Here is an 11,335-nt window from a genome sequence, read left to right as displayed (position 1 = left end):
GAAAAGCTACCAAAAGAGAAAAGACATGCAAAAAGAAAAAAAGTGAATAAAAGATTGTGTGTTGGGAGTACAACGATTAGGGCAAAATCTCACCTTGTTCGATTTTTTGACGATTTAGAGCATGCTCAAGTCCATTGATAATGGCACAAAGTTTGTAGTCTCAATCTGTCAACAAGCCAAGAAAAAGGGTTGTCTGCAAAGAAGCTGTCCGGGACGTTGATGTCAGACGAATCGGGGGTGCCGGCATGCACTGTAGTCAATGATGGCTTCGTATGTGCTAGGAGGTTATACGGTTTAACTCTGAAAAAATTAGGTGTTAGGGTTTCTTGGTTGAGTGAGGTGAGACGTCACAGAGAGATGATGAAAGGTTACTAGATTAGCTTTTGTTTCCTTTTTTCTTTTGTGGTGGGAAGGGGGAGGTGTTGACTTTTGTTTTTTTATATGTTGCCTTCTATTATTCCTAACCCCTGTTTTATTCGTCTGTTAACCTCAACCGTAATCGATTACCACCATACCTTTATCGCAGCCCTAATGTTTTGTTTATCATTTTGATATATAATCTTCCATTGTTTGCTAATTTAAAAAAAAATCTTTTAAATTGGCCAACTTTTATTCTTTAAGCTGGCTTACTTTCTATAAAGTTGTTGTTTAACTTGGGGGAACAATTTTTTTATACAGTAATTGACAGTTGTATAAGACAATTTATTTTAATAATAAGCCTCTCTCGTGAAGGATAATATTGAAAAAATGCTGGTAATTGATAGCATCAATTAAGTTTGGAATTTTTATTGTACAAAGTTATACCCATTGAATGGCACAAAAAAAATGAGAAAGACGGTGAAATGAATCACTTTTCAAACAATGTAATATAGGCACCATCATAGTGTCAGATATAGAAACCACTATAATGAGTGGTTTTTACTCTAGCACACAATTTTACAAAAACCAACACAATAAATAATTCTATTTATACTAATTACCCTTCCAACCATTCCATTCACCCATAACTTGATAAAAAGTAGCTGAATTTTCAATCCTTGGTAACTTTGTTGAAGGATAACAATGGGTGCCTACATGAAGTTAACATATTTTCTAATCAGGTACAAACAATCACATGAAAAACAACGTAAGTACTCTAGTTTATATGTTTTTATTTTTTTTTTCATTCATGTAATATATATTCTTTCATGTTAAATCCAGCAACCACAATGACTTTTTAAATCAATTGATAATATGAAAAAAAATCACATAACAGAGAGCGAAGTAAATGTGCCCAAGGATGCAACTGTGTTTTCTTTGATTAAAATAAACAGTAAAATCTCAAACTGATCTTTAATTCTATAAAACATCTGGAAAATTTGGATAATGCAAAATATTTTAGTTTATATCTTTTTTTATCTCAAATACTTGTATTTTGAAGTTCATAATAAAATATATCTTTAGATGTTTTAAAATAATACTGTTATCTAACATTTATATTATATTTTTCAGATGATTTAAAAGAATTATATAAAAAAATTGAAAAAAGAACTCAGCTCCAATAGGAAGTTACCAAACATATTATATATAAATATAACATATTATAACATATTATATAAAAATACAACATAATATATATATAGATACATATTTATGTTATCCTAAATAATATAATATGATTATGTATATATATGTCATTACACCCAAACTCGGCTCTCATGCCTTGGCAGTAAAAAAAATAAAAAAAAACCCACCAGAAGCGAGCCTGGTGGTTCTGATTTCCTTAGACGTCCCCTAGCCCATGACCCAAGAAAAATTAAAAAAGAGACACGCTGGGAGTTTTCTTTGCATACACCAACTGAAATTACTTGCGGCCTTCAATTTCGAAACCATGACACCCTTACCCCTTCGTCGTTTTGCATCCAACCACCAAGACGTCTCTCAGAAGACTCCCGAACGAAGTTTTCTCAATCCAAACACAACCATCAAGACAAGCCAGATAATCCGTCCTGATTCCCTTACTTCGCTTTGATTTAGTTCGTCTCTTGATTGCTTCATAGAGTCCCACTATCGGACTGTGTGAAACTAATATCATCAACCACCGACGGATATTTTTTCCTACAAAAAAAAAGGACCCTTGCATCATGACTCTTGTTACATGGACCTTTTGTTTCGACCGTAGTGAAAACCCTAATCAGTCTAATTGGTGACACTCCTTCGTTGAGGTGCACTGTTTGTGGAACAATTACCTTGCATCCACTATCTTGCGTTTGCTACCTTCTCTGCATGTTTTATTTAACTGCAATCTTGACGGTTTTTTTATCATTCCTTATTCCCATGATGAGCTTGACCGTTTGCTTTACTTCGCGATTCTTGTGTAAGCCCACTGAGTTGCACTCGCAGAAAAAATGACTCAGTCCGGAACCCCTTAATTTCTGCTTCAAAGCTTCTACGCATGTTTCTATTGTTCACTTCCATTTTTTCCCTTCTCAGATGAAACCCTAAACCCTAACGATGTTTTCAGTTTGTTCAATTTGTTTTGCGTGCCTTGAAAATGTTTGTCTATTTGAAAATCCAATAACAGAGCTCCACTATTATGCGTTGTTGTTTATCATACTATTTCACCTCAACTACATTACCACCCTCAAGGTTGTTATTTATTCTGTATTAGATGAACATGTCTTCCTCCAGGAACAAGGGCATGCGACCTGCAACAGACGCTCAACGAAACCAGCAACACCTGCGACTGCATTTTCTGAAGCCAATCATAAGGCCCGCCTACTTCAAACTGGTAAGCCACCTCCCCTGACACGTACATCACAAGACACCCACTGTTATTACTTGCTGAATGATCAATGTGTTGACCACACTTGCTTGTTCTTTCACAAGCCCCCCTGATCGGTCCAGACAAACTCCCGAACCAGACCACCTACATAAAACTGGTGGTCCCTGATGGAAGGGATATCGGCTTTCAGTGCTTCTAGAAAGAACAGCAAAATGGCAGCATCGCATTGACCCCAAGGCCAGAGTTCTACCAGATGTACCGAATAAATCTAGACTCCATGCTTCTTTTCAAACACAAGGGGAAGTCTGACTTCTAAGTACGTATCTTCGACTTCGGTGGCCGCGAAAACACATATCAGCCCCGACCGTTCGAGGAACCGCTGTACGAAAAGAAAGGTACTTACCAGCGTTCCCGCTGTATCAATAATCCTTCCTCAGACAAGGCGAAAGCGATAGCTGAAAAACACAAGACCAAATGGCCCTTCTTTGTCATGGACCTCACTAGCCGCGTCTTGTCCTCCCACCTGTTGGTAAAGCAACTTAAATGTAACCTATTCTTTAAATACGACTATCCCAGCATGGTTTACCTACACCAATTAGTTTTCTTGTACGTTTCTTCATCAATAGTTTATCTCTTTTAATGATGTGTTGTTATGCTACAATCAGCCAAACGCCCCTTCGTCTAAACCATTTCATTGGTCAGAGGCACACACTCATCCTGGCACACAGTCACATTGAGGTGGAGGCCACCTACACCAGATTTAGTGGGAGACATGACGGTAGCTTCGGGGTCATCTCCGAAGGATGGGTAGACTTTGCTACCCTGTGCAAATTTGAGCCCAGAGGTGTAGGGATCTTTGAGGTCATCTCAACTGAGACATTCACAGTACTGTAGGTTCAATGGTGCAATGAAGCTGCGAGCTCCTGATTCTTGCTATCCACATCTTATTAATTAGACTTATATTTTGTGGATTATATTGGTGTAACACTTTTTGAGAACTCCATTACCTAATGTACTCATTCCTGCTCAAAACAATGTACTACGTTTCTTGATACACTATTACTATTAACCACCTGTCATAGGGGTGTTGTTTGGGTACAATGTTCATGGCTGCTGCTATGCCCTAAATCGCGTCCCACCTTGGTCACTCAAAGTGAATTCCATCTATAACCTTCTTCTTACATTACACTAACTAGTACTATTTTACTTCAGTAGGTTTCTCCGTTATTAATCCTTTGCATTCTATGCCTTCAAACTTTCGTGTAATTACACAAACTTAAAAGTGACAAATTGATGAAATTGATATTTTTCATACACCAACTCCCACATTAACGTTAATTTTGAAAAAAGTTGCGGTTGAACATAACAACATTTGCATCTCCATCAAGCTTTTTCAAATACATGTCCATGAAGTGCTACTTGACTAGTTTTGTACAGGAGGGTTGGGGTAACATTATTAAAATATGAAGTTGTATTCGGCCTTTTTTTTTCGCTAGTGGTCCAGGCCCATTACGAGGACCCAAACAGAAACCAACAAGTACCCAATTCCCAACCAATACAACACCCTCTTCCATGCGGGTGTTGTATATTCCTTTCCACCTCCATTGCCGCTGGCGCTTATTTCACCACCGTCTTACGAACTTCTTTTTGCAACACCATTTCGTACGATGGCAGCATCATCATGTCGCTGTGTCTTGGAAACGGTTGTCCTGTCTACTAACTCCCATCGCCGACCCATTTTCTGCATCCTTTCAGTATCTGCAATGCTCACTACGTGTTGTCGTCGCTGTTGAAGACCATCAGATACCTCCGCCATTCAATCATCTATCCTCAAACCCTCACAGCGGCAACGCATTTCGTTGCTAAGCATATGGAGCTCTCCCTAAGTGGTCGCTGTGGCGCCAAAGACTCGCCAAATCTAGTCTCCATTTCGTCGGCTCCCTGAGAATGACGACCATTAGAACATCGGCGATAATTACTAGTGCTTTTTGGGGTCTGGGTTTCGTTTTGCACATTTTTTGGGGGGATGAGGGTAGCCCATATTCCAGAGATCATAATGAACAAAAATAGGTAGCTCATTTCGTCCAAAAAACTAATAAACCGGGTCTTATAACTTAAATCGAACCAGACCAAACTAAACCGATTTGCAAATTGATCAAGCTTTGGGTAAAATACATAATTCCAACAATTGCTGTACGGAATTCATCCCATTGAATTGGCATCTTCCTACCTAGTCCATCAAGGTCTTGGTTATACTTTTCCCACCAAAAACATTCTCTTCTTAAATTCAACTCGTGCAAACTCATACAAAACTAGGTGAAACTGTAACATCTGCCTTAAATTTATCACAACCTGGATTCCCATATGAAAAATTAAAAAATGCACATTATATATATATATATATATATATATATATATATATATATATATATATATATATATATATATATATATTACCAAAGATATAAATACTCAAATTCGCGACTTTTTAGATGAGTACGGAAAATTATGCCATTTAAGCTATAACTTGTTGACTTACAAAATATATAATTTGTACTTATATTTATTAAAATTTGTATACATAAATTAATATAATTTATATAATTAAATTATATATACACTAAAATTAGTTATCAAAATCAATCACTGATATAAAATATATGTTAAAATACAAAATAAATATTGAAGTGAACACGAATAAAATATTAATGTAGCATTAGATTAGATAAGGTATATGAAATGACAAAGGGACTATGGGACGACAATGATGAATGTAATATTGTCATTTAATTTATTTATTCCAACTTTTTATTTTATTTTTAAATAATTCTTTCGTTGTTGATATATTAAGCATCAAGCATGTCTTGCTTATTCATGAAGTTTATAACAAACAAAGTTGCTAAGCCAGGTTGATCAATTATAGTTATCATCTCCATGAAATAAAAAAATAAAATAAATTAAAATAAAAATTTATCCGTTTGTTCTTGAGTCTCATCTATCAGCTAGTTGTTGAATCAATATCAATATATCATACTACTATAATGCATTTTTTTTATTTTACTGTTAGTTTTTAGTATATTTTTAAATCTAAAAAATATATTTAATTGAATATGTATGAAAAGTAACAATAAAAGCTTTTTTTAAAAAAGAAAAAAGAGAGAATGAAAAATATATTAAATTACAAAAAGATGATATAAATGGGATAACACCTAGTACATGTGGTGAACATTTTGGGCTGTGTCAATTGTTTTCAACAAATTTATCATGGCGCAAGAAAGGAAAAAGGTACTATTGATTTAATAAGAAACAATAAATGCTTGTTGATATAAAATGGTACTATTGATTTATGATGAAGATAAATAATTGAGATAAAAGTTTGAAGGAGGCTACTCCACTTTGAAATCAATACCTTAGACTAGAGGCATGGTGGAACCCAAGTTATGGATCATGGTCCTGATGCTCTATGATGTTTTCCATCTTATGAAAGTGTTGATGGTATATCATAACGTTTAATTTTAGCATATTGTAAAAGTGTTGTTTCTATTTAAAAGTATTGTTATTCTCTTTAACTCATTATTTTTTCTATAAACCACATTTTTAAAATGTGACTAAATAAATAACTTTCATGAAAAGATATTTTTGATAATTTTATTGAAGTAGGTAACATATATGAAATGTGTGATTTTGTCTTAATTTCATATCATGTCTAACACTGACCTCCGATATTGACTCCACTTAAAGTCTATAACTAATGATAGATGGTTTATGAATTAGAGCTTTGTTTTTTTGTTTAACTAAATAAAAACGGTCAAATTCTGAAAATAACCAAAACATCACCTACCACAAAAAAGTCTTTGTAGAGAGGCAAATAAGCAGCTGGTCAAACCATATATAGCAGCCTTCGTTGGTTGACTAGATTTAGCAAATTGGCCAATACATTTCACTGCCCTCTTTATTTACCAATTTATGATTATTATGGATTATGACTATTAATTATACCATATCAATGACCATCATAAGTGACAATGCGTTAGTTTACCTTTGTTTTGTACCTGCAAATGGTCTAATTTGATAATTACATTAGTGGTTAGTGGTTGATTTCACAGTTTGGAGTAAAAAGCAGAAGATGACCTAAGAAGACCATTTATAAAGTGGTCAAACGAAACCTACATGTAAACAGTCTTTCTGTAGACATAATACATGACAGAGTTCAATGGCATCGTTTAATTTATGTAGTCAGTCCCACCTAGTGAGACAAGCTTTTGTTGTTGTTGTTGGTTGATTCCACGGTTTGTGATCTTAAGGTCACACGGAATTAACTTAAACGTTGCTCCAAAGCTCCCCTTCACCTTTAATTAATAAAATTATTCTAATTTGATGAACGTAGGGATATGGTGGAATATTTCACACAGAAGCAAGACAACATAAACATGAGCTTACAAAATAGAGAAGAGAACTTTTATATGAACTCAATCTTGAATCTTACATACAAGTATCTATCGCCCACAATAATAAATAAAATAAACAAGATCCCATGAACAATTTTGTGGGGGTTATGGAATGGGAGTGGAGTGGAGTTTAGTATCACCGGATAAACTGACAGGTCTCCGGAAACGTTCTTGACAACCACAAGTGCTTCAACCGGACGACCAAAGCAAAGGCGCCATAGCACGGAATGTGCATGACACCCACAGCAAAGTACCTAAACAAAGCTCAACATTAGGGCTTCATGCCAAATTGCTAGCAAATTATTCAACTTAATAGGTCATTAAAAGAAAATTGTTGTAGCTTTTGAAATATAGAGATATGCTCACATATGAATGAGTTAAGACTATGGCAACAAATTTTAAGGTTGAGTGATGGTGAGAAATAGAACTTGAGATTAAGAACATACCACAAGGGTGCGTATGGCGACGACAAATCAAGGAACGGGTAAGGCCACCTGCAATAAAGGTTAGATATATTAATAATCAACAGCAGAAAATTTTGTCGATCAAAATGCAAAAATCGAAAGCTGGGATACGTATTTTTACCAAAGTGAAACACAAGCATGGATGATCCACTGAAAAATCACAAATATACCAGTCCACAAGATGAAGTATGCAAACCGGAACATTGGGAATCTCTGCATGTATTCAGAAGAAATATTTGTAAATTTGAACAAGATTAACTAAGTCAAAAATTATAAACTGCAGAACCCGAAAGTGCAGGGTGGAAACAGAAAAAAAAATAACAAGAACTCACCATGCAATTTAATGCCGTGTCGCCGAGGAGGAAAAGAGCATTAACAGAGTGCATACAAACATCAAACTGCAAATTGACAAGTGCATAAATCTTGAGTAGAGAAGAAAATATCTTGGAAGAACAGATCCCTAGTAACATTGATATTCAATCCTGATTGATTTAATGATTTCAACATTTAATCCCGTATGTATAATTTACAAGGATAAATGATAGACTGAAAACAAAATAGATAATACTTACAAAGTGCAGCCTGAAATCGGCGGCTGTCATAAACGGATAAATAACGAGCCAGAATACTAAGTCGGTGAGCATTACAGCACCTGCAGAAGTCTATATATAAATGAAAATGAAAATCAATAGAATGCCTCTACCCAATTAATAAGAAAATAAATTTCAGGATGCATAAGGCAACAACAAATAGAACACAAGAGTGCAATGCAGAAATTGCATCTCAGCCTTCTACAAAAGTACTTCTTGTTGATGAAAAAAGGTAAAAACATGCAGTTATATTGAAAGGTAAAAGAGAACAGGGACATTGGAATAGTAAAAACAAAAAATGAATAATAATGTATATGCATGAAGAGATCTATGTTAACAAAATCATTGAGGAAAAAATGCAAAATACCTGAAAAATGATCTGAAACATATAACCCCATGCACCAGCAGGATTCCAAGTGTGAGGTTCCTGATCAGTGTGTGAATTCTTGATCAGGTTACGCTCTACCGCCCCATCAAGTATAGGAGCCGAATAAGTTCCTTGTTCAGAATCTGCAGTGTTGGCCTCAAGTTTGTTGTGGTTGAAACAACATCCATATATGGAGAAACAAGATGCAAGCTGAAAAAGAAAGTGATGGCATAAGTCACTACTCACTTTTAGAAGATATGAACTGAAAACATTGAAAAAGATAGTTGACTTATAGGTTCAATTATTTTATCTAGAGAGGATATGAAGTTATGAACTCTGAAGATGACTAGAACAACACCCCCCTTCTGGAAATAGATCCTCTCCTGTGAAAATCTCACATGACTAGATTGTGTGTAAGTTTTCACCCTCATGTAAAATTCGGTTGTTGATAAAGAAGGTCGGGGGCTAGACAACAACACATGAAAGAATTTGATAACTGGTGAAAATTTACAAAAAAAATCATGCAGAAATTCTAACATTGGATCGAATCCCTTGACCATCCCTTGCCTTTTCTGTAAAAGCAGACAGAGATCAAAGAAATGCTATTGAGTTAGACATTATGAAGTATTACCCCAAAGTAAATGGTGACCAAAGTGAAAGTCCACCTGTCCAAAAAAAAAAAAAAAAAGAATCACCATATATGTATAGACAAGAAAAGGTTACTCATAACAATTAATCCCTTTCCACCTATACTTCTTTATCCCATGAGTATTGACAACCCAATACATGCAATATGTCATCATAAGCACTGCGAATTTAATGAAGAATCTTCACCATGCACATATGAGACCTCAAAAGAAAATGAACTATGCAAGAAAGTTTAGTACCAACTATAAGTCCAATAGTATTCACCATCCAAAGAGACAAGCACCATTTTTTGCTAAGTAAACTGCAAATTTTGTTAATTCTAAGAGGCTTCGGCATCTTGTCTTTTTAAGTTCAGGAAAGCATAAGCATAAATTTAATAATCTATCTAAATAGCCATCACTAAACAGTTCCATACAAGAGCAGAATATAGAATATACAAGTAATGTAGCTTACTGAGTGTAGAAGTAAAATATGCCACCTCCATCAACAATCACATTAACAATGAGCAAAATCAGAAGCACAAGAAAAGACACAATCCTGTAAATAAGCAACCAAGAAGGATGTATTCCTTTAAGACATGTATTCCACGCTTCACCCTCGTACAGAGAGCCAGCCGTTTCTCGCCGCCGCTGCCTTTCTCTCCTCTCATTCCTTGATTTTCTGAATTCTTCATACCTCCATATCAAAAACGATGCTAGGCCCATAGCAGCCAAAATCCATAGTGCACAGAGAAAGAACCTCCAATTCAACCAATAACTTAAGGTATTCGTATCTTCCGCCATGCTAGGTTGTAGAGTATGGCTGAAGGATCCTGTCAATCAATGTTCATGTTAAGAAAACTATGAGTTATTTATACCAGCATCAGAAAACACTCGTTCCCAGCATATTCTACAAAGCTCTCTATGCACTCAACATGAGTGAAGGATTGACAAAGTTTAACTAGAAAAGTTAATGTTAAGAAAACTTTTAACAGATACTACTAATGTTCTGGTGTACAATTGAGGAGAGAAAGAAAGACAAAGTAACAGCAATTAGACAAACACAAACCATTAATTAAAAAAAAAAAAAAAAATTTGCTTTAGTAACTTAGTACACTTTTGAAGATAATGATAATTCACCAAAGAAACCCCAAATTTGAGGCAGAAAAACACAAAGATCACCGAAGTCCATCCTCAACATTCATAAAATATGATGATATTATTTGGAAGATTAACAATTCAAACTCATATCACAGCTGAATTCCATTCAAGAAACAGAATTATCAATTATGCTAAAGAAACGAAGAGCTGTTCCAACAATACATAAATAACAAGCTCGGTCATCAATCTCAGAATCCAATGAAACCCAAGATGGGTTTTAACCGAAACCAACAAAAGCTCAGAACTATGTGAAAATGAAGAAAAAGAAAGATAATTGGAAATCGAGAATAGAAAGAAAGGAGTAAACAGCAGCAGCACTCACTTATGAGAAAAGTGTAGAAGTAAGAGGGTGCAGGGATCCAATCCAGTGGTCAAAGAAGATGCTTAGGTCCTTCGCTTCTTCCCCTTTGATTCAGAAGAGAAGAATAAAGAACACGCCTTTCGTGTGCTCCATTAATAACCGGAAAATTACTTAATAAGAAAATGGATAAAATAATTAACGATCGTCTGACCTTTTTGTCAAATAATTCTTTATTTCATTAGAGTTTGGTTTCGACTTTATAGTTTATTATAAAATTCTTCTGTTTAGTTTATAGTTTAGAGTTTGATATTAATAATTGATAATAAAAAATGATTACAAGAATACTTAATTTTTTATATTATTTTTATTCATTTAAATATTAAAAAATAATTAAAAAATAAATTAAGATTCTCAATATTATTTATGGATAATGGATACATACACATCAAATGAGAAATAAAATAAGATAAAGTATATTTTTTATCTCTAAAATTTATTAAAAATTTTAAAATATTTTTAAATTTTATTTTATTTTAATTTTATTTTAAAAAATTTATGACTAATTTAACAATAATGTATAATAATTATGTTTGAGTTGTTTGTATTAAAAATTG

General features: G+C 34.4%; 1 protein-coding gene across 2 annotated transcripts; it reads right to left on the bottom strand.

The window, feature by feature from the left end:
* Nucleotides 1-7,208: 7,208 nt before the first annotated feature.
* Nucleotides 7,209-11,019, bottom strand: LOC112801137 (uncharacterized). Of its 2 annotated transcripts, none has more exons than XM_025843709.3 (9): nucleotides 10,743-11,019; nucleotides 9,735-10,092; nucleotides 9,265-9,298; nucleotides 8,634-8,843; nucleotides 8,249-8,338; nucleotides 8,009-8,074; nucleotides 7,798-7,889; nucleotides 7,659-7,706; nucleotides 7,209-7,466 (listed from the first exon to the last, which is right to left on the bottom strand). In XM_025843709.3, exons 2-9 carry the CDS (start codon nucleotides 10,061-10,063, stop codon nucleotides 7,349-7,351), a joined length of 987 nt encoding a protein of 328 aa, XP_025699494.1. In that variant the 5' UTR covers nucleotides 10,064-10,092; nucleotides 10,743-11,019; the 3' UTR covers nucleotides 7,209-7,348. The 2 variants fall into 2 exon arrangements, with proteins under 2 accessions (XP_025699494.1, XP_025699495.1); XM_025843710.3 differs by lacking the exon at nucleotides 10,743-11,019 and adding an exon at nucleotides 10,583-10,739.
* Nucleotides 11,020-11,335: the final 316 nt, after the last annotated feature.

The sequence above is a fragment of the Arachis hypogaea genome, chromosome 5 (genome assembly GCF_003086295.3).
Source record: "Arachis hypogaea cultivar Tifrunner chromosome 5, arahy.Tifrunner.gnm2.J5K5, whole genome shotgun sequence".
Classification (NCBI taxonomy): Eukaryota; Viridiplantae; Streptophyta; class Magnoliopsida; order Fabales; family Fabaceae; genus Arachis; species Arachis hypogaea.
This window is presented reverse-complemented; position numbering and strand designations above follow the sequence as displayed.